Source organism: Podarcis erhardii (assembly GCF_964252035.2).
Source record: "Podarcis erhardii genome assembly, chromosome: 10".
Lineage (NCBI taxonomy): Eukaryota > Metazoa > Chordata > Lepidosauria > Squamata > Lacertidae > Podarcis > Podarcis erhardii.
In genome coordinates, this window is record NC_138500.1 from 67734033 (window position 1) to 67757098 (window position 23066).

The window sequence follows — 23066 nt, forward strand, 5'->3', positions numbered from 1 at the left end:
TCCAGATGGGAAAGGGACCCCTGACCATTAGGTGAGGAAGTCACTTTAAACTGTAAAATTCAGTATATAAATAATTGGTTTTAATAATTGTATTAATTGGATAAAATTGGCATTGTTATAATGAGGCTGTTATTGGAACAATATTGGAAAATCTATCTCTATCTAAAGGTAAAGGTAAAGGAACCCCTGACCATTAGGTCCAGTCGCAGACGACTCTGGGATTGTGGCGCTCATTTTGCTTTATTGGCCGAGGGAGCTGGCATACAGCTTCCGGGTCATGTGGCCAGCATGACTAAGCTGCTTCTGGCGAACCAGAGCAGCGTACGGAAACACTGTTTACCTTCCCCCCGAAGCGGTACCTATTTATCTACTTGCACTTTGACATGCTTTCGAACTGCTAGGTTGGCAGGAGCAGGGACCAAGCAACGGGAGCTCACCCCGTCGGGGGATTCGAACCGCCGACCTTCTGATTGGCAATCCCTAGGCTACAGCACAACTTCTGAACCCACCCTTCTCCTTCCAGGATCTTCTAAGTCTGCAACGCACTCCTTGGCTTCACCTTCACTTAGCATTAGGGAGAATGAATGGTATTAGGGGTGATTAAACAGCATTAAAGCACACTGCATGGTTATTTCTTTTAAGTCCCAGCAGATGGAGCAGGAACGCTCTTTCCAGCCATTAGCTGGAATACGGTGTTGTGTGTTGGGCCACAGAAAGGTTAGCCTGGGGCACAAGACGTCGGACACAACATTATGTTTGCTGACTGGGAGCAGTTATGGAACACCGGTTTGAAATTTACGGCATGTAATGCCTTAAGAGAGAATGTTATGAAAATGATCTATAGGTGGTACATAACTCCAGTCAAGCTTGCAAAAATTTATCATTTGCCTGATAATAAATGTTGGAAGTGTAAAGAGATTGAAGGTACATTCTTTCACCTTTGGTGGACGTGCCCAAGGATTAAGGCCTTCTGGGAAATGATATATCATGAATTGAGAAAAGTACTTAAGTACACTTTCTTGAAGAAACCAGAGGCCTTTCTTCTGGGCATGGTCGGCCAATTAGTGCTAAAGAAGGACAAAACCTTTTTTATGTACGCAACAACAGCAGCAAGAATACTGATTGCGAAATATTGGAAGACACAAGATTTACCCACTCTGGAAGAATGGCAGATGAAGATGATCGACTATATGGGATTGGCAGAAATGACTGGCAGAATCCGAGACCAGGGAAAAGAGTCGGCGGAAGAGGATTGGAGGAAATTTAAAGTTTATTTGCAGAAATATTGCAAAATTAATGAATGTTAGAATGTTGTTGGACAGAAATTAAGTGGTTACCAGCTGTAAAGTAAAAGTGGAGTAATAAGCTAAAATAAGTTACAAATAAGTTATAATAAGGATTTGCTGAATTAAGATTCGAACTGGAATACAAAAGGGGGAGGTGAGAGGAGGTTCGAGAAACAAAGTAATAGAAATAAGTTTTGGAAACTATACTTGTTTTGTTTTGGTTTTTTTCTTTTTTGATTGTGTATTTTTTGTATTTTTGTATTTCAGTTTTTTGTATTAAATTGGAAACTCTAATAAATATTTATTTTTTAAAAAAACAAAAACAGAAAGGTTAGCCTGTCTCCTTTTGGCTGGATGTGAAGGGCACTGCCTTACCTAATGCTAAACAGGAGTCTCACAGCTGTTTCTGTGAATCTGATCTTAAACATTACACTGAAACCAGCCTCTAGCTTCTGAATTCACCGGTTTAGCATCGTATTTTGATATCCAAAGCACGCTTCGCTACAGATGAGCAGAAAGTGTTCAGAAAGTAATAAGAAAGGCAGAGCCATTTGACTTTTTCTTAACTTATATGAATCCACATGTCTAACCTAAATACTGAAACCCTTCTTCATCGCAAGAATGTATCACTGAATGAATGCAATACCTTTTCTCAAAGACTTAAAACTGTTCCAAATAGCTGAAAACTATTCAACTATTGTTCCTAATCTAAAATAAACAATAGATTCATTATAAAGTCTGGCAGCATTTCTCCGAAGATTAACAAGAGTTCAGATATGCTTTTAAATAATCCAGATTTGTAACCAGGGAACGACTAAAGCAGTAGCAGCATATTATAGCCACACTTTTGACAATGTATTTATAGAATGACCTTCCCTAAACCCCATTGTTGTATGCCACTATAATTGTAAAGGTAAAGGTACCCCTGCCCGTACGGGCCAGTCGTGTCCGACTCTAGGGTTGTGCGCCCATCTCACTTAAGAGGCCGGGAGCCAGCACTGTCCGGAGACACTTCCGGGTCACGTGGCCAGCGTGACGAAGCTGCTCTGGAGAGCCGGCACCAGCGCAGCACACGGAAATGCCATTTACCTTCCCGCTATGAAGCGGTACCTATTTATCTACTTGCACTTAGGGGTGCTTTCGAACTGCTAGGTGGGCAGGAGCTGGGACCGAAAGACAGGAGCTCACCCCACCGCAGGGATTCGAACCGCTGACCATACGATCGGCAAGTCCTAGGCACTGAGGTTTTACCCACAGCGCCACCCGCGTCCCTTACTATAATTGTAGATTACAATAAATACAGTAGTGGGCTATATAACTGATTTATTTTACACTTTTGATCATGAGAAGTGAAGGAAACATAATGGTATAGGGTAAAATACCTATCTGAGATGTAGTTAGAAATATCTAAAGTCAAGATTGTCTCCTTTACAGTCTCCATCCTACATAAAAAGGTTGTAATTTTCAACTCATGGACTTTGACAGAGAGCTGGGAGTACTATCCTCAGAACACAAAACTTAACCAGAAAATGTGGTTACAATTTAGAAAAGTGCACATGATTTGAAACCTCACTGCAGAACCAGAAATTACTTTTCAGTAAGTTCTCTTAAAGAACCACTTAATGAGGGTAAAAGAGGATAGACCAAAATATGGTCTGAAACTCAACATCAAAAAAATGAAGATCATGGCCACTGGTCCCATCATCTCCTGGCAAATAGAAAGGGAAGAAATGGAGGCAGTGAGAGATTTTACTTTCTTGTGCTCCATGATCACTGCAGATGGTGACAGCAGTCACGAAAAGATGCCTGCTTCTTGGGAGAAAAGCAATGACAAACGTAGACAGCATCTTAAAAAGTAGAGACATCACCTTGCCAACAAAGGTCCGTATAGTTAAAGCCATGGTTTTCCCAGTAGTGATGTATGGAAGTGAGAGCTGGACCATCAAGAAGGCTGACTGCCGAAGAATTGATGCTTTTGAATTATGGTGCTGGAGGAGACTCTTGAGAGTCCCATGGACTGCAAGAAGATCAAACCTTTCCATTCTTAAGGAAATCAGCCCTGAGTGCTCACTGGAAGGACAGATCCTGAAGCTGAGGCTCCAATACTTTGGCCACCTCATGAGAAGAGAAGACTCCCTGGAAAAGACCCTGATGTTGGGAAAGATGGAGGGCACAAGGAGAAGGGGACGACAGAGGACGAGATGGTTGGACAGTGTTCTTGAAGCAACGAACATGAGTTTGACCAAACTGCGGGAGGCAGTGGAAGACAGGGGTGCCTGGCGTGCTCTAATCCATGGGGTCACGAAAAGTCGGACACAACTAAATGACTAAACAACAAGTTCTCTTCGTTTGAGTAAGTCCTCCAATCCTACCCTATTTCACAACATGCTAGGATGCTGTGGAATTCAATACATGTTTATGGCAGCACCTTAAAAGCCATCATTTAACAACCCTGCAAGCGAGATGACCCCCAAAATAATAGACAGAATGAGGAGCAGTCAAAGATCAGCTGGGGGGGGAGAGTATGCATTGGAAGCAATGAACAAGAAAAGAGTATTTACTAAGGTTTGTTAAAGAGGAGATAATGGGGAGGGAAGTTTTCTGGATAAGCCAGGAAATAAAATAAGTATTCAATGAAGAGTTACAAAAAATTATTTAGAGAGGGCTACTGGAAGGCAAGCAGCATGGCGTCCCATAAGAAGTCAGAGGTATGAAGAGGAAAGCAAAGAAAGGGAAAGCTGAAAATATTGGGATTCCATTAACAGAAGACCATCACGCAAATGTACTCATACAATTCCTGGGATTGCACCAAGGTGGAAAAGTGAAAGTTTGAAATGCGCTGCCACATTTTTCATTCTATCATGGAGAATACTAAACTAGAATTATCTTCCTGACATGCTATGTTTCCATGTGCAGGGGGATTTTGAAGTGGTGGAGTATTCAGGTATGTCACCTTGCATCTGAAATGGTGCAGCCACAGGAACCAGGTAACATGTTGCTTTTACTATTATTATTATTATTATTATTATTATTATTATTATTATTATTAAATGCACAGATCAGCCTTTAGCATCTCACAGAAAACAGTTTATAAAAGTCAAGAGTTGGATGTGGAATATGCGTAGCTGGGACCAGAAAGTACCAGGATCTATTATTCTAGGAAACAAATTAAGTGGATAGTTTTGTTTAAATAGCTGTCCCAGGTTTTCAATTTCAAATTGCAAGTTCTTAAAGAGGAATCTTAAAAAAAAATTAAAAATCCATCATTCATTACCCTTGATTTCCAATGGGCCATCGATATGTTGCTCTGTTTTATCTCTTTTCTTATTGTTGCTTTCACATTCTTGAGAAACAGCTGTCCTTTTGTAAATGCCCCTCTTCACTTCATCGAAGACTGAAAACATGTTGTACACACGAGCTGTGTAGCCTGCCAACTCTGTGACCTGCAAAACGGTAAACGATTGCAAAGATTAAAAACAGAACTGTGCCGACGAATTATTGCAGCACGTGCTTTTACTCTACCAAGTATACCATCGTGTAATGTGCATTGTGTTCTGTTATTCCAGGGGAACAAGATGATTCCATGAAAGCACTGAATCCAATTTTGATGGGCATTCAGATATTTCTTCCTAAGGATAGGAGCTTCCTATAGAAGTTCAGCTTCTTAGCGGTTGTAGGGTATGATGATGATGATGACATCACCTCCTGAAAATCACTGGATGGCTGGGGCAGGAGAAACTTCAGCAGTTTTAAGTTGTCTGTGATTTGTGGACCAAGAAATAACAACCTCAAGGAAAAATTAAGTAGTAACCTTTTCTTTTACATTTCTGCTGGTGCTGCCAGCTTCTTAGAGAAAGGCAACGCTGTTCACTTGGCTTCAACCAGCATCTGGTGACTGATACAGAAAGCAACTCTAGGCCTAATGCCCTCCTGCTTGCCTGTCAAAGACTGGCTGGCTTTCAGATGCACTCGTAAACATTAAATTCTAGGCAAGTGCCAGGACACCCCACTGTTTGATTTAAAAGTAGGGCTTGATGTCTGTTTACCAATTTATTCCCCCCCCCCTTCCATCCCGGAAACATTTGCTTGAGATGTTATTTGAAGGAGGAATTTTGCACCTCAACGAAAACTGGATTAATGGTCTGTTGTGGACTCCCCAATTCATCTACATCACGGGTAGGCAAACTAAGGCCCGGGGGCCGGATCTGGCCCAATCGCCTTCTCAATCCGGCCTGCAGACGGTTTGGGAATCAGTGTGTTTTTACATGAGTAGAATGTGTCCTTTTATTTAAAATGCATCTCTGGGTTATTTGTGGGGCATAGGAATTCATTCATATATTTTTTTCAAAATATAGTCCGGCCCCCCACAAGGCCTGAGGAACAGTGGACTGGCCCCCTGCTGAAAAAAATTTGCTGACCCCTGATCTAAATGCATGTGTGCATGCACACACACTCATGCATGCTCACATATCAGGTCAAACACAACAAGATTCAGACTACTATTGCACACACTTTCAAGCATACTGTGATTTTTTTTATGTCTATGTCCTGCAATGTTCTGGACATGCCATTGCTGTTGTAGGAGCAGCCAGATTCAGCACAGCATGCATCCACTGTAACCATTTTACATCCCGGCTTTTATTTTGCAATTGATTTTTAAATACGGCTGTAGGATTTTTCTGGCTTTAAAAGAAAACGAAGAGAGATGTCCTGCGCTACAAAAACATGCTGCTCTAATCCTATAGTGCTGCACAAGTCGAAGTCCATAGCGTTATGATCTTACACACCTCTCTTTAACTAGAAAAGAATTTGAGCAATAACTGAAAGATTGACTTTAACAAAACAAAGACGGGGTGATAAAATGGTACCCACCACAAGGGTTATAATGAATGGGTGTTAAGTAGAGATAAATTCCCTTCCTGATCTGTTCCTGCCCTGTTCCTGTCTAAACCCCGCTGTTTCAAAAGGATTGACAAGTAGTGCTAAAGTGGCAGAAATGAACGGCAGAATCCGAGACCAGGGAAAAGAGTTGGCGGAAGAAGACTGGAAGAAGTTTAAAGACTATTTACAGAAATATTGTAAAATTAATGAATGTTAGAACGATGTTGGACAGAAATTAAGTGATTTCCAGCTGTAATGCTTAAGAGATATGAAAAATAAGGTTTAGAAATAAGTAAAAACTAATGGTGAGGATTTGCTGAACTAACAATTTGAATGGGAATACAAGAAAGGGAGGTATGAGGTCTGGAAAATAAGTTAAAAGAAAATAAGTAATGGAAATTCTATGTTTTTAATTATTTTTGTATTTTTGTTATTTTTTCTTTTTTTATTTCACATTGTATTATTTCTCGAAAACTTTAATAAATATTCTATAAAAAAAAAGACAAGTAGTGCTAAAGGCATCTACATTGTGAAACCAGTGATATTCTTCTATTCTCTTTTTAAAAGACTGCTTTTTGCAGTCTGAGAAGAGACAGAAGCTCCACAAGTGAAATAAATAATAACAATTTAATAATAATAATAATAATAATAATAATAATAAATTGTTTTATGTACAACATTTCTGGGATGTGGGTGGCGCTGTGGGTTAAACCACAGAGCATAGGACTTGCTGATCAGAAGGTCGGCAGTTCGAATCCCACGACAGGGTGAGCTCCCATTGCTCGGTCCCTGCTTCTGCCAACCTAGCAGTTCAAAAGCACGTCAAAGTGCAAATAGATAAATAGGTACCGCTCCAGCGGGAAGGTAAACGGCGTTTCCATGCGCTGCTCTGGTTCGCCAGAAGCAGCTTAGTCATGCTGGCCTCGTGACCTGGAAGCTGTACGCCGGCTCCCTCAGCCAGTAAAGCGAGATGAGTGCTGCAACCCCAGAGTCGGCCACGACTGGACCTAATGGTCAGGGGTCCCTTTACCTTTACCACCTTTCTGCCTAAGGCATCCAAGTCAATTTACAATTTTTGTGGGCTAAAAACATGAGATAACATTTAATGTTGGCTGTGGGGAGGGAACAGTTCTGCTAGAGTGGGCCTTATTGGTGTCTGCTTCCTACACATCCTTCCTCCTCCTCACAGTATCCCAATGGATTACCATCTGCCCAAGAGAGGCATTGGCAGTCTGGCTGGATCAGGCCTGGTAGTCTCTGTGCCTCCCTCCATCAGCCTCTTATTTCTCCTCACAAGGCAGATGGTGAATGACAAGGATTAGATGACAGTGTTGCGTGAAAACCTCATTAAACACAAGTGAACCAAACCTGCTGATTCAACCCTGAACATCCATGTGGAAGCCCTCCCCCCCCCCCCACACACCAATTTTACAACAGCATCATTCAGTTGTGTCTTGACCCCCATGAAAGAAGATGCCGTGGAAGTTGCCTGGATTTTTGTGTGTAGGAAAATGTTTGAATGCAAATCCCATCCACCCTCACTGGAATAATGTTGGCTCACTCTACTCAGGCCCTCACTCCCTAATCTGATTCTTCCACGATGCCTTTGTTTATAGATGGTGGCTGAAATTATTCCTATGCCTTTGGCCCTGGCTCAGCCTGTCTTCCAAAAACTTAGGAACCCACACCCAAATTTCTGGGGTGTGCGATGGGGAGAGATTCTGAAAGCTGGCGAGTTCCCAATCCACAAATTATGACAACCCCAAACTGTAATGTGCCGTCTCCATCTGCTGGCAGAAAGGAAGTAGGCCAAAACATCTGGACCAGCAAAATGGATGAAGGCAAAAATCCATTTAGCCCAGAACCCAGTTTCCTACAGTGGCCAAGCAGAATCCACCAGGCCTGAAGCAATAGTTGTCTCCTGTTTCTGCTCTCACCATCTGGCATTCAAAGGTACAGTGGTACCTTGGGTTACAGACGCTTCAGGTTACAGACTCTGCTAACCCAGAAACAGTACCTCGGGTTAAGGACTTTGCTTCAGGATGAGAACAGAAATCGTGCGGCGGCGGCAGCGGGAGGCCCATTAGCTAAAGTGGTACCTCAGGTTAAGAAAGTTTCAGGTTAAGAACGGACCTTCAGATTGAATTAAGTTCTTAACCTAAGGTAGTGTATCTGAACCCGGAGGTCACGGCTAGCTATCACTGTCTCCCCTCCCACTTTCCAAAGCCATATAAGCTTGTGGGCATCAGCAGGTCTTCTCAGAGTAAATTCCATAAATTAATTGAGGGCTGGCAGAAGTTTTGGGCTTCATCCCTGGTACTGAGCTCTCTGTGCCCTGAAATGCGGCTGGTAACGTGTGTGTGTGTGTGTGTGTGTGTGTGTGTGTGTCCAAACTGGTTTGCCAGTTTGGGTGGGAGCCGGGGTGTTTAACTGTCTCACCAAAGTGCTACATGCTCTGGTTATCTCCTGCTTGGACTACTGCAATGTGCTCTATGTGGGGCTACCTTTGAAGGGGACACGGAAACTACAACTAATCCAGAATGCAGCAGCTAGACTGGTGATTGGGAGCAGCCACCAGGGCCATATATAGCACTGGGCCTAAAGGCTCTACACTGGTTCCCAGTATGTTTCCAAGCACAATTCAAAGTGTTGGAGCTGACCTTTAAAGCCCTAATCAGCCTATGGTCCTGAAGGAGCATCTCCACCACTGTCATTCAGCCTGGACACTGAGGTCCAGCTCTGAGGGCCTTCTGGCAGCTCCCTCACTGCAAGAACTGAAGTTGCAGACAGAAGGTAGGGCCTTCTCAGCAGTGACGTCCTCACATCAGATGTCAAGGAGGTAAAGAGCAACTTTTAGAAGACATCTGAAGGCAGCCCTGTATCAGGAAGTTTTTAATGTTCGATGTTTCATTACAGTATTGGCCCAAATATAACCCACACCCGAATATAAGCCGCAGCTTTAAAATTCAGGGGGGCGGGGGGAGACAGCCAAATATAAGCCAATACCCAACAACACCCAAATATAAGCTGCTCCCTTAAAATTCCACAGGCACTCACACCCATTCTGTTTTACTGTACAGTGGTGCCTCGCAAGACGAAAAGAATCCGTTCCGCGAGTCTCTTCGTCTAGCAGTTTTTTCATCTTGCGAAGCAAGCCCATTGATTATTGGATTAGCGCTATTTAGCGGTTTAGCGGCTTTTAGCGGCTTATCGGCTTAGCGGATAAGCAGCTTAGCGGCTTAGAAAAAAGGGGGGAGGGGAAAAAACCCACAGGAACTCGCAAGACATTTTCGTCTTGCGAAGCAAGCCCATAGGGAAATTCGTTTTGCGAAGCACCTCCAAAACGGAAAACTCGTCTAGCGAGTTTTCCGTCTTGCGAGGCATTCGTCTTGCGGGGCACCACTATATGTCGGTTTCAGCAGTAATATCGTAAAAGCCCATTTTTGTAAGGTCGCGAATTTAAGCCGCACTTTAACTTTCCATGGTCAGAATTTGGGTGGAAAGTTAGGCTTATATTCCAGCCAATACAGTTTGTTCTTATATGTGTTGGCAGAAGAAGAAGAGTTTGGAATTGATATCCCGCTTTATCACTACCCGAAGGAGTCTCAAAGCGGCTAACATTCTCCTTTCCCTTCCTCCCCCACAACAAACACTCTGTGAGGTGAGTGGGGCTGAGAGACTTCAGAGAAGCGTGACTAGCCAAAAGTCACCCAGCAGCTGCATGTGGAGGAGCGGAGACGTGAATCCGGTTCACCAGATTACGAGTCTACCACTCTTAACCACTACACCACACTGGCTGCCCAGTGTGGGTAGGGTAACGCAGCCAGATGGGCAGGGTAAGAATGATGATGATGATGATGATGATTAATAATAATAAGTGGCCAGAAGCAACAGCGTCTTAAAAAGTGACACACACATTTAAAATGCCACCTTTTGAGAGGGCAGCAGTAGATTTCCTGTCCTGTTCTCCCCATGGTGCTTTCTATTAAAGCAGAAGGGGCTGGGACTTCTCCACCATGTCTGCCATCATGTCTTCCTAGGTACCAATTAAAACACAGGTGGGGATCGGGGGTTCATGTAGGGAGAAGAAGCTTCTTCCTTCGTCACTGGAAGTGACATTAAAACATTACAGAAAGGTCCTGCCGCAGACACTCTGCTAAGATAATATCAGCAGATGGGCGGTGACTTCAAGCTTGCAGCCCTTCCGAGATTCCCAGCCAATCTCACCTGATCCCAGAGGAAAGTGAAGCCTGAAGTTGGTGCTGATCAAGCTTTATTTTTATTTTTTTAAATAATATTTATTAAAAGTTTCCAGTTATAACAATATAAAAAAACCCCAAAACATCCAAATTTAAGATCTTATTTTCCAGAACATCTTTCCAGGACTTCCCCTCCCCTCCCCCTCTTATATTCCAATTCTTACAAATAAATTCAGCAATTTATTATCCCAAATTTTAACCTTATTATCATTAGCCCAATTTAAAAATATTTTCCCATCTCCTAAGATCGACCTATTCCCTTCCACGCGTTCCCCCGTTTAATATACATAATAGATTAAAATATAATAAAATAAAATATAATTTTACACCCTTTGGATTCCAAATTTCCCTCCCCCTTTTCCTGGTTGCGTTCCCCATATTTATCAACATCTGATGTCTTCCTGGAGCTCCCACATTTATTTAAACCATAGTCCTTTACCAGTCTTCTTTAATTTTAAATGTCCAATCTTGGAAGGAGTCTATCTCAAAAAGGCCCATTTTTTCCATCCAGATTTTTATATACTTGGGAGTAAAAACTCCAATTTTATTTCTTAAACCTTTCAAATCTGGATGTCCCAAATGTTCCCACTTCCAACTTTGTCCAATTCTTATTATTCTTGTTGTTCTTGTTAATCTCTCTCCTCTTTCTTTTCCTGTTTTCCTGCACAAATGTTCTAATTCCAAAAGCTTCTAAATTCCACTGCAGAGGCTCTGTTATTCAGGAACGAAACATGATGCCAAGTCCCTTCCATTCTTCAATAGATAAGACTATTGTCTCCTTTAGTGTGTAGACCTCTGTAGCCAAAATAGTGTTCCATTTCTGCAGTTTCCCAGGAGATAAAAAGTTCTGTCAAATTCGGTGCCAACAACTTGTAATATCCCTCTGCTCCTCTAGGTGGATTGTAATAACTCAGTTCCCTTCCAGATCACGTCCACCAGTCAAAGTAACTTATTATTCCTTGTTTTAAACATTTTGTATCCAATTTGTAACAAATATAACCGGCAAAGTCCTCGTAACAAAGTTCTCATTTTTGTTCTTCTGCTTTGACAGCTCTTTGACAGCTGTCAAAACCTCTCCTTGTCTTCTCCCGGCGCTCTAACTAAAACGCTCCCAGGTTCCGGGGGGGGGGGGTTGCTTTTTGATTAAATTCCACTTTTCTCCTCCAGCTCAATCTTATAGTTTTCCATCGCGAAATTTCATAACTTTATCAAAATAGGATTGCGCTCAATCTTAGATGTTAAGTCCTTTACTTTAGCTCCTCTACAACAGGGGGGGGGGCTGACTTCCTTTTTACGCCTCCCCCGCTCGTTCCGAATTCTTTAAAAAATTTCTCGCCTTTTTTAATCCAAGTTCCGATTACTCACGGGTTATGCTTTTAAGTCCAAATTTCCAATAGAAGAAGTCAGCGCTCTCCGTCGAATGGCATGCGGCTTCGCTCGGCAGGGGAAGCGGAGGACTCAAAGCACCACCCCCCCGTCACCCGTTCCGTAGCCTTTAAAAAGGCTCCTTCGCGGGTCGGGGGGGGGCTCAAAAGGTGCCAGCCGAGTCACCATGTCCATGGGTTTCAGCGCCCATGGTTTTTAAGGGTCCCCGCGTCGCCGGCGCGGTAGGACCCAGCCCCTGCCGAGCAGGCTCCCTCCGGAGCTCGGAGGGAGTCCGCCATTCGGCGATGGCGCCAACCCGGAAGTCCGGTGCTGATCAAGCTTTAAAGCAGGGGTCAGCAAACTATTTTAGCAGAGGGCCAGTCCACTGTCCCTCAGACCTTGTGGGGGGCCGGACTATATTTTGGAAAAGGAAAAGAAAGAATGAATGCCTATGCCCCACAAATAACCCAGAGATGCATTTTAAATAAAAGCACACATTCTGCTCATGTAAAAACATGCTGATTCCTGGACCATCCGCGGGCTGGATTGAGAAGGTGATTGGGCCGGATCTGGCCCCCGGGCCTTAGTTTGCCTACCCATGCTTTGAAGCCTGGATAAGCTCAGTTGGTTAGAGCATGGTGCTGATAACACCAAGGCTGCAGGTTCAATCCCTGTATGGGACTGCTGCATATTCCTGCCTTGCAGGCGCTTGGCTTAGATTATTATCCTCAGGGTCCCATCCAGGTCTAGAATTTGAGGATTCTTTTTTTTAAAAAATTAAATTTTATTAAATGTTACAATAAAATAAAATAAAATAAATAGAAAGAATACATAACCGTACATAAAAACATTTATCTATACAATTTTCCAGAATGCAGACTAGAAAAGAAGAAAGACGAAAAATAAAAAGAAACAAAAAAAATGAAGAAAAAAATACTTTTCATAATCAATAATTCCAAATTCATACTTCGAACATTACAATATATAAATCCTAGTTAAAATATTATAAAAGACTTCCACCGCATTCACCACACGTCTCTTGGTTATCTATTTTTTTTTTTTTTTTTAATGCCATTGCCCGAGACAAAATGGCAGCCGGGATGCTTCCGGCGGCTGAGGTGAACGCCAAGAGGGCAAAAACAAACAAACAAACAAACAAACAAACAAAAACTCTTGGTTATCTAATTCACCTCACAATTTGAGGATTCTATGTCTGAGCAGTAGCTTCAAGGCCTGCTGAGATGTACTAGGATTTTCCATTCTAGCACAGCCCACCACACTGGAAAGAAAAAATGAGTCACCTGATATCATAGTGTTATCAGGTGTCTATAATGTCCATGCTTGCTCACCTGTCTTCTGAACTATAAAACCCTACCCTGCACAGTTCTCAATGAAATGTGTGTTCCCATGTACACTTGGATGAACATCCTGAAACATCCTGGTGTAAAAATGTCACATATAACTCTTTATTTGAAGGCTCAACCAGACCGAGTAGTTATTGGCATTTGTTTGAAAAGTTTGCACTGAATATTAAGATTATTATTATTACATTTTCATCTTGCCTCTCCTTCCAGAAGGTGCCCAGAGTGGCCATTTAAACAATGAATAAATACAATTTAAAAATCATGACAGGTAACCATCTCAAACATGTCAGAAAAGATGACAGTTCAAGAAGCAGGGTTGAGTTGTCTTTTAGCCCAAGGAACCCGGGTTCAAAAACAGTCCTGGCAAAAAATGAGGAGCTTGGTGTTGGAACTTTCTACACAATTCAACAGATTTGTACTTGTAAACCTGCACGTGTAGCTCTAGTATTACATTGCATAGTATTGGTTTCATCATGAATAAGTAATAAATAATAATAATGTGGACATCTATTTCATAGCGAGAACTTGCAGAAATATAAACCAACTTGGGAAATAAACACACAGTTTTTAACTGTCTCTGGCGCTTAAGTTTGGACTTGCAGATTGCAAATCTTAACTTACATTAAAACGTCGCCTGCATGGAGTAAGGTTGAGCCATATTCTACATTCTCTCCACAGAAACACCTGGGGTGACCCCAGTGGAAGCCACTACAAGAACTCTCACTGGCGCAATAGATTTCAGTGTTTCAGTGTTTGATCTAGGGAAGGGTTTGTACCAACACCTGACCAATGAGGAATTTGTCAACAAATGGCAGAAAACCATGGCTAGAAAAGCCACCTCTATTGGTCTGTCACCCCCCCCCAACTGTATTACCTGGGTTATGAAGGCGCCCTAAAGACGTTAAAGCAAAGATTATGGGATAATGCACACAGTGACTTGCGATCTCGATCACACGCAGTCTGTAGTCCGCTGGCAGTAGGAGTACAATATGGGCATGTCTTTAACATCTTACATTAAAAACCTGACAGTACCAAACTAGCAAAGGCTTTTCACCAAAGCCAGACTAAATGTCTTTCCTTCTGCAGTGTTGGATGGCAGGTTGAGAGGAGTTCCCTACCAGGACAGACTTTGTTCATGTGTTCAAGACACCCTTCCCCCGATGATAGTCTCTATAACTTGGATCCCAGCCTTCCTTTATAATTGCATGTAAAGCAGTATTTTAAAGACTCCAGGCAGCATATATCCCCCCAACCCCAAGCTATTTACATTCACTTAACAGGAGTTCCCTATCTCACATCCCCCTGCTGGTGGTGGCTGGATGGATTGGGAAATTCTTGAGAATGGTGTGAAATGTCCTCCAGGAAGCTGCAGATGGAGGGGGAAGTTGGTGAAAATCACTTTATGTGAATAGAGGAGCAACTTGGGATTCAAGTCTATTTATTCCTTAGGAAGACTTGCATCTATGGTCATTATAAGAAATACAGTCGTACCTTTGAAGTCGAACGGAATCCGATCTGGAAGTCCGTTTGACTTTCAAAATGTTCGGAAACCAAACTGTGGCTTCTGATTGGCTGCAGGAAGCTCCTGCAGCCAATCAGAAGCCACGGAAGCCCCATCGAACGTCTGGGTTCCAAAAGAGCGTTCGCAAACCGGAACAATCACTTCCGGGTTTGACACGTTAAGGAGCCAAAACGTCTGAGTTCCAGGACATTTGGGATCCGAAATACGACTGTATTCAAAAGTAGACACAACAAATGCTCTTAAAAAAAACAACCTTGGGATTTAATAGTGACTATATCGAGGAACTTTTGAAGCTTCCTGTGAATCTTGTCCGGATTTCCTGTTCCCACCCTCCCTCAGATGGGTATAGACAATTCCATTTTAGACTACGTTTACGATTCCCTCCTCCCACCACAAAAACCCCATTTATTATAATTTCTGCTGTCAAGCGTATTTCATCCAGTACCTCTTTGTAAGAAGACATAATCCTTTCAATGGCATCTGCTCCAGAGGCTAGTAAATTTCTGGAAGTGGTGAAGGTTTCCGTCCTCTCGCTGACCATCGCTTGTTTCTGACCATCTTCTAATTCTAAAGGCAAGAAAGAAAGCTTAATTAGAGCAAACCGAATTGAAGCATAGTCTAACTCCACTAAAGAGAAACTTCTCTATAAAGAAAGGAGATGTGGGCAAAATTTGTGTAGTAAAATCAGAATCAGTCAAACGCAGTTGCCAAATCCTGACTCAAAGAACGGTCCTGTGGCGGCGGCAGCAGCAGCAATGTGTCAAGGAGACCTTGACAAATATTCCTTCTCTTGCCAGCACACTCAAGGAAAGGAAACTGCAGTGTCTGCCTAAAGTCTCCCCACTATGCAGTCATCAAAAATACAAGAGCATTTGAGTAATTCCGGTTTTGGAAGAACAGTTTTGGAGACTGCGGCAACTGGATTTCATATTTGCATCTCAGCATAATTCAAGGCACCGGGAGCTACATTTAAAACCTTACAATCAGGTGGCAAATGTGTGGTCTGATACGACCCCTGAAAACCCCTGGTAGTTTGGTGGCAGCAGCTGCAAAAACAAATGCAGTTCTACCGATCTCATTTGGGTCACATGGTGAAGTACCTGGCATAGATTTCTGCTGCAGTTGGCAGGGGCAAAGGATGTGGGGGAAATTGTGTGCGGTCAAAATTGTGCTACGATTTCCATCTAGGGCCAAGGATCCAAATTCCACAGCCTATCATGGTGTGTGTGTGTGTGTGCGCTCTGGTATACATATGTGTGTGCGAGGGCACTTTTATACTACACACATTTTGGGTGGCATTGACACGTAGCCAGTGTGGTGTGGTGGTGAAGAGCGGGGGACTCGTAATCTGGTGAACCGGGTTCGCTTCCCGGCTCCTCCACCTGCAGCTGCAGCTGCTGGGTGACTTTTGGCCAGTCACGCTTCTCTGAAGTCTCTCAGCCCCACTCACCTCACAGAGTGTTTGTTGTGGGGGAGGAAGGGAAAGGAGAATGTTAGCCGCTTTGAGACTCCTTCGGGTAGTGATAAAGCGGATATCAAATCCAAACTCCTCCTCCTCTTCTTCTTCTTCTTCTTCTTCTTCTTCTTCTTCTTCTTCTTCCTTGGAGGACCATGTAACTATCGGGTCATAAAGCTTTGACCCAAAGGCCTCGGATCCAAAATACCCAAAGGAATACATTCTGCTATATCAATTTACCTGCTCCCTCCACTCCTCTTAGTGCGGAGCACAACTGATTGTGGCAAGTGATAGGGCTTTTGAGGTGCACCAAAAACCATGTACCATGCAGGGGTAAAAAAGCCACTCTCTAGTTGTCATGTGCTGGTTGGTGTGAATGCAATTGGCCTCCAGCGTCACTTACAGACTCATTGTTAAAACCGTGTTTATGGAAGACCATCTTACTCGGCTATGAGTGATCGCTAAAGAAGAAGGAGAAGAAAAGAAGATGAAGACTTTTATAAAGGTTGTCAAGCTTTTTCTTTGCTGAACACCTAATATTTTATTTTAAAAGTGTGGTTCATGTCTCTGCTTCTGTTGTATTTTCACTGAACTTTAACTGAATTATTGTTATTATTTATTATTTATTAAGTTTCTATACAGCTCTTCATCCAAGGATCACAGGGCATTTTACAATATAAAACTGAAGGTTCAGGAAGGGATTCACGATTATGTAGATTTAAAAAACACATGTGTTGTTTTTAAAGGACAGTAAGGTTTTAAATTGTTGCAAGACACCCTGAGTACCACCATAGGGACCAGAAGGGTGGGACAGAATTTTTTTATATAAAAATAAATACAAATAGTATAACATGAGCAAACAAATGACAACAATTGTCTTCGGCTTTGCCATTACCCAGTGGTTTGTCACCCAATGCCCCATGATTCCTGTTTGTACGTCTTAAAAATATTTCACTCATTCGTTTGTTCATTCTGTCCCTGTTTACATCAAACAAAATGATCCCAGAAGGGAATACAATCAATTATCATTAAAATAAAACATAATCCATAGTGCAATTGACTGAAGGCAAATTCTATTATGTGTGTGTAAAGAAACAAACCAACCTGTCATCAAAGTAGAATTTAGGAAGCCTTAGAAAGTCAAAGAAGAATTTAGGAAGCTAAGGCTTCGTTCTTGTACACACTGTATATATCTATTTGTAATATTTATAAGCTGCCCTTCCCAAGGTGACACAGAAATTTACAGTTATTTATATTGCATATTGATTATTCAAAAACATTATGCTAAAAATGAAGAACAAATAACACTAGCGACATTTAAAAGCAATAAAACACGTCTAAGTCACATGGGCAGCCATATTGTTCACCGCTGGAAGGTTCCAAATTATCTTTAAAAAGCAGCCATATACAGAGCATCACCTCCCTTGGAGAAGCAGATGGAAAGAAAATTTCCACTCACAGAGTGATGACACTTCAGGCAAAACCTCTGCGTTACAGTGGAACCTTGGTTCTTGAACACACTCCATTCCGGGAGTCCGTTCGACTCCCGAAACTGTTCCAAAACCAAGACGCAACTTCCGATTGGCTGCAGGAGCTTCCTGCACTCAAGCGAAGGCTGTGTTGGATGTTTGGCTTCCGGAAAAACATTCAAAAACCAGAACACTTACTTCCAGGTTTTCGGCGTTCGAGAATGAAGATACGACTGTACTTCCCTCAATTTTTTCATGCAGATGTTAAAATGCACGGGGCACACAATGGAATCTTGTGGCACACCATAGGTCAATGGCCAACCCAGCAAAATGCTCCAGAAAGATACAGTGGTGCCCCGCAAGACGAATGCCTCGCAAGACGGAAAACCCGCTAGACAAAAGGGTTTTCCGTTTTGGAGGCGCTTTGCAAAACGAATTTCCCTATGGGCTTGCTTCGCAAGACGAAAATGTCTTGCGAGTTCCTGCGGGGTTTTTCCCCTTTCCCCCCCTTTTCCTAAGCCGCTAAACCGCTTATCAGCTGATCGCTAAAAGCCGCTAATCCGCTAAGCTGTCAATGGGCTTGCTTCGCAAGATGAAAAAACCGCTATACAAAGAGCCTCACGGAACGGATTAATTTCGTCTTGCGAGGCACCACTGTACCATGTTTGATGATATGGAAAGTTACTTAGAGGTTCAGGAGAACCAATCTGACTGAACTTCCTCATCCAGCCCTCAGTGTAAGTCATCCACCAAGACAACCATGGCTGTGTCTATCCCATAGCCAGGCCTGAAATTGGGAGGGCAAGCTCCACTGAGCTCAGGGGCAGATTAGAGTCACATAGGATTTGTACTGTAAATCCTGAATAATTTCTTCACCTCTACCATTAATCACTGATCATTACTAGAACTCTATCAATTTGTTTCATTAGGGAAGTTTTTAATGACTGACGTTTTAATGTATTTTCAATCTTTTGTTGGAAGCTGCCCAGAGTGGCTGGGGAAACCCAGCCAGTTGCGTGAGGTAGAATAAATTATTATTATATTATTATTATCATTTATATTCGCTATATGTTTTCCACAGAACTCAAGGCGGTGTTCCCAGGCACTGGCAAAGAACTAATTACTTTCAGAAAAGTCCCTGTGTTATGTCCCTTCAGAGCATGAGCCGAGAGAACAAATTCCTTTCAAGGCTCGACTTTCATTTGCTTGTTTTGACTAGAACAGCTATTAAATATGTTCTTGTTATTTTAGAAAACAAGCCCCCCCCCCCCCCAATTTGAGAATATTACAATAATGCAGTTGAATAAAGAAATTTACTTTGTGGGGAATCATTTCATTTTTGTCACTAGGGCATTATGTTTGCGTTGTGAGGGAGGAAAGAACCTTAACTTTTTTTAAAAAACGCAAACTGACAAGGAAATGTGGAGAGGTCTGGGAAAATGACAAAAGGGAGTGAAACTGAAATTCAGAGATTTATGTATCCCAAGTCAAGCCTCTTTTGAGGCATGGGGTGGGGAGGAAAGAGGGAGAATAATTTCCTGGAGTATCCTGACATGTCAGGCTGCCCATTCAATGGTTTGTTTCAGACCCCATTTGCATATATCCACTGCTGCAGAGGGATAGGCGATAACTAAATGCTGACTATAATAAATAGTGTTTGCACAAGTCAGTATAATGTATTGATTACAAGGTATGAACTGGCTAGAATTCATCTCATTTTCTTTTTCTTCCTGAGACTGCTTGCAAGTGGAGAAAAGGTCTTGCATGATGTGCTAAACTAGTTATCAGAAACAATTAAGAAAAGAACAAAAATTGCATGTGTGTAATAGCAGTAGCTGGACCCACCTTTATTTAAAGGGCAACAAATCTGTATTATTGTAAACGTATTATTGTACGTTTACTGCCAAGAAAACGTGATGGGGGATTTTCTGTCGCAGGCACCAAGGTAATTTGACCTACCTTGGGCACTAAGCACCTTGACTTGAGCCTGGGGGAACCATTTACAGTGGTGCCCCGCAAGACGAATGCCTTGCAAAACAGAAAACCCGCTAGACGAAAGGGTTTTCCGTTTTGGAGGCGCTTCGCAAAACGAATTTCCCTATGGGCTTGCTTCGCAAGACGAAATGTCTTGCGAGTTCCTGCGGGTTTTTTCCCCTCCCCCCCTTTCCTAAGCCGCTTATCAGCTGATCCGCTAAAAGCCGCTAAACCGCTAATAGCGCTAATCCGCTAAGCTGTCAATGGGCTTGCTTCACAAGACGAAAAAACCGCTATACGAAGAGCCTCACGGAACGGATTAATTTCGTCTTGCGAGGCACCACTGTACAAATATTCTGCCCAAGGCAACAAAAGGTTTTGGGGTCGGCCAGCTGTTTTTATAACTTAGTTTTTCCTAGAGTTGTTCCAGCTAGCCACACAATGCTGGGCAGACACAGGGTTGCTGTAGCTAAGAATATGTAGACATCTTTCTGACTGGTTCCTCCAGATAATCCCACTGGGACGAAACCGCCACACAAAACGTTTCACGTTCAATAAAATGTTATTACCGCCATCTGCGAATCCCGTCGCAGTGATGATAGGCACGGCCACCATAATCAAGCCGCTGCTGCTCCAAACGTACTTCATCAGAAACTGCTCCAGCATGATGTACCATAAGCGCTTGGACAAAATGAGGTTCATTTGGTCTGCTAGAGCTTTGTAACTTTTCTGTAGCTGGTTCATTTCTACCTACAGTTTAAAAATGCAGATACTGATTAAGAGCATGGTACATGTGATTATGTATGCACTTTAAACAGATAAGCCTAAACAAGTGAATATATATCTGTACAGAGACAGACAGAAATCAACAACAGCAGGTGACCAGAAAGAAGACTCATATTCTTACCTGGCTTTTAGGACACCATTAACACCGGTCCTGAAAGACCTACATTGGCTCCCAGTACATTTCCAAGCAGAATTCAAAGTGTTGGTGCTGACCTGGAAAGCCCTAAATGGCCTCGGTCCAGTATACCTGAAGGAGCGTCTCCACCCTCATCGTTCAGCCCAGACACTGATTTCCAGCGCCGAGGGCCTTCTGGCGGTTCCCTCGCTGCGAGAAGCCAAGTTACAGGGAACCAAGCAGAGGGCCTTCCCAGTAGTGGCACCCGCCCGGTGGAACACCCTCCCATCAGATGTCAAGGAAATAAGCAACTACCTGACTTTTAGAAGACATCTGAAGGTAACCCTCTTTAGGGAAGTTTTTAATGTTTGATCGTGTTTTTGATATTCTGTTGAGAGCTGCCCAGAGTGGCTGGGGAAACCCAGCCAGATGGGTGGGGTATAAATAAATTAATATAATATAATAATATAATAATAATAATAATATAATAATAATAATAATAATAATAATAATACTTTTAGACAGGGTCTCAGTTGGTATATATAGTTTTGATCAACTCAACAACCCAAACAGGGTAGCTTGGACATATCTTCCTCGAAGTGAAATGTGCAGTGGAGGCTGGAACATTAAGGCAAACAAAGCACTGCTCCACTAACCTCAGCCTGCCCTCACCCAATCCCCACCTGCTTGCCCAAATTTTTACAACCAGTCCAGCGAGGTGGCAGTGCTTGTCAGCTTTATCCACCTTAGCCTCAGAGTTGCTCTTGCAGAACTCAGCAGGGAGGAGGATGGAGACAAAACTAGAATTACTTGACTCTGGTTTTCCTTACTGCCTTCTCTCCTACCAATCCTAATGGGCAACAGCCACCAATGGAGATATGTTAATTCCCAGGCTTTGTGTAAGATAATGATAATAAGCATGGCAAGAATGGGTTACTCACTCATGCTTCCACTTTGTGTCCCATCTGGAACCACCCCAGAAAAGCAACCTTTATATTAATATGGTCACATTGGTAGACCTGTTGGTTCAAGACACCTGATCCTGGTTGTTTCATATATTAAAAAGGGTAAAGGGACCCTGACCATTAGGTCCAGTCGTGACTGACTCTGGAGTTGCGGCGCTCATCTCACTTTACTGGCCGAGGGAGCCGGCGTACAGCTTCCAGTTCATGTGGCCAGCATGACTAAGCCGCTTCTGGCAAACCAGAGCAGCGAACGGAAACGCCGTTTACCTTCCCGCTGGTGTGGTACCTATTTATCTACTTGCACTTTGACGTGCTTTCGAATTGCTAGGTTGGCAGGAGCAGGGACTGAGCAACGGGAGCTCACCCCGTCGCGGGGATTCGAACCGCTGACCTTCTGATCGGCAAGTCCTAGGCTCTGTGGTTTAACCCACAACGCCACCCGCGTCCCATTTCACATATTACGTAGCAGCAAATCAAGGTACACCCAACAGCAACCTTCAACCTACCCCAGTTCCATGAGGGCTGTACCTTTAGCCCAAATACTGCCTACTCTGATGGGCAGAAGACTTCCAGGTTACTATACATCCCAGCCCTGCTTCCAGATCTATATAGAAATGTGAGAGGGTTGAACATGGGACACTATATATGTTCTACCACTAAGCTCCATCTCCTCAGTCAAATAAAATGGTGACTCATTACAACTCTACCCATTCTACAGCTTCTCCATCAAGTTCAGTGTAGATCTTTGCACTATCCTATGACATCCTTTGAAGCTGTAATGTTGTGAAACAAGGCACTCTTTATGGCTCCTATGGGACACTGCTGCTTTGGAAAAAGAGCTAATCCTTTAAACATCATGCAACCCTCTTCATTTTGCTTGGCTAAGCAATCTCTACCAACATATACCAGCTGAACATCTGTCCAGTTAATGCTAGCATCAACTCAATCACTTACAGCATGGATGATGATAATACTTTTATAACGAGTACAGATATTTATGAATCAGAATTGCTGTTTGCAAATGAATCGTGATTTCAGCAAATACCCATCTCAAATTAAAACGAAACATTGCGTTGTTATTTTTAACTCTATCAAAATACAAACCAGGAGCCAAGGCAAGGATAAATAACTTAAAAGCAAATTATAACTTAATGGCTTTGTTGCTGCTTTTAGACCCAGACCTAACTTGATTATAAAAATTGTTTTTAATAATGTTTGTGTGCTGCTGCCTGGAGCTGTGGTCTTTGAAGTATGGCGAAACATCCTTTGCTGGACATCCTAGGGAATTCTCAACTCTGTTTTTGTGGGGAATGCTCTGTTTAAGTGCATGACTGATATAGGCTTAGGTACCTGACAGATGCTGAATGTGAAAATGAGCAGTCCGTTATTTTTCAGAGGATTAACCCTTCTATAGGTTCTGTTATACACTCAGATAATAATAGTCCTTTGATCAACTTTCCTTTCTGTTTTCCTCTGAATGAGCCTGAGACTCGGTTCAGACTCCCATTGGCCCACTTGCAATCACTTGTGGGGCTGCATGGGTTCTTTATCGGCTTGTGTGGACGCTCTGACCATATGAACCACTGCCTCCACGTGAGGCCCACACACACAATCACTGTAAGTT

At 42.8% G+C, this 23066-nt stretch overlaps 1 protein-coding gene across 2 annotated transcripts in view; it reads right to left on the reverse strand.

The window, feature by feature from the left end:
- The window catches only part of ABCD2 (ATP binding cassette subfamily D member 2), a 78796-nt gene that overhangs the window by 26271 nt on the left and 29459 nt on the right, over positions 1-23066 (reverse strand). For both annotated transcript variants that reach the window (XM_081877914.1, XM_081877913.1), the window contains exons 2-4: positions 20146-20326; positions 15123-15244; positions 4561-4729 (exon numbers count right to left, since the gene is read on the reverse strand). In XM_081877914.1, the coding sequence (XP_081734040.1) occupies positions 4561-4729; positions 15123-15244; positions 20146-20320 (466 nt within the window). In that variant the 5' untranslated portion in view covers positions 20321-20326. The remainder of the gene's footprint in view (positions 1-4560; positions 4730-15122; positions 15245-20145; positions 20327-23066) is intronic.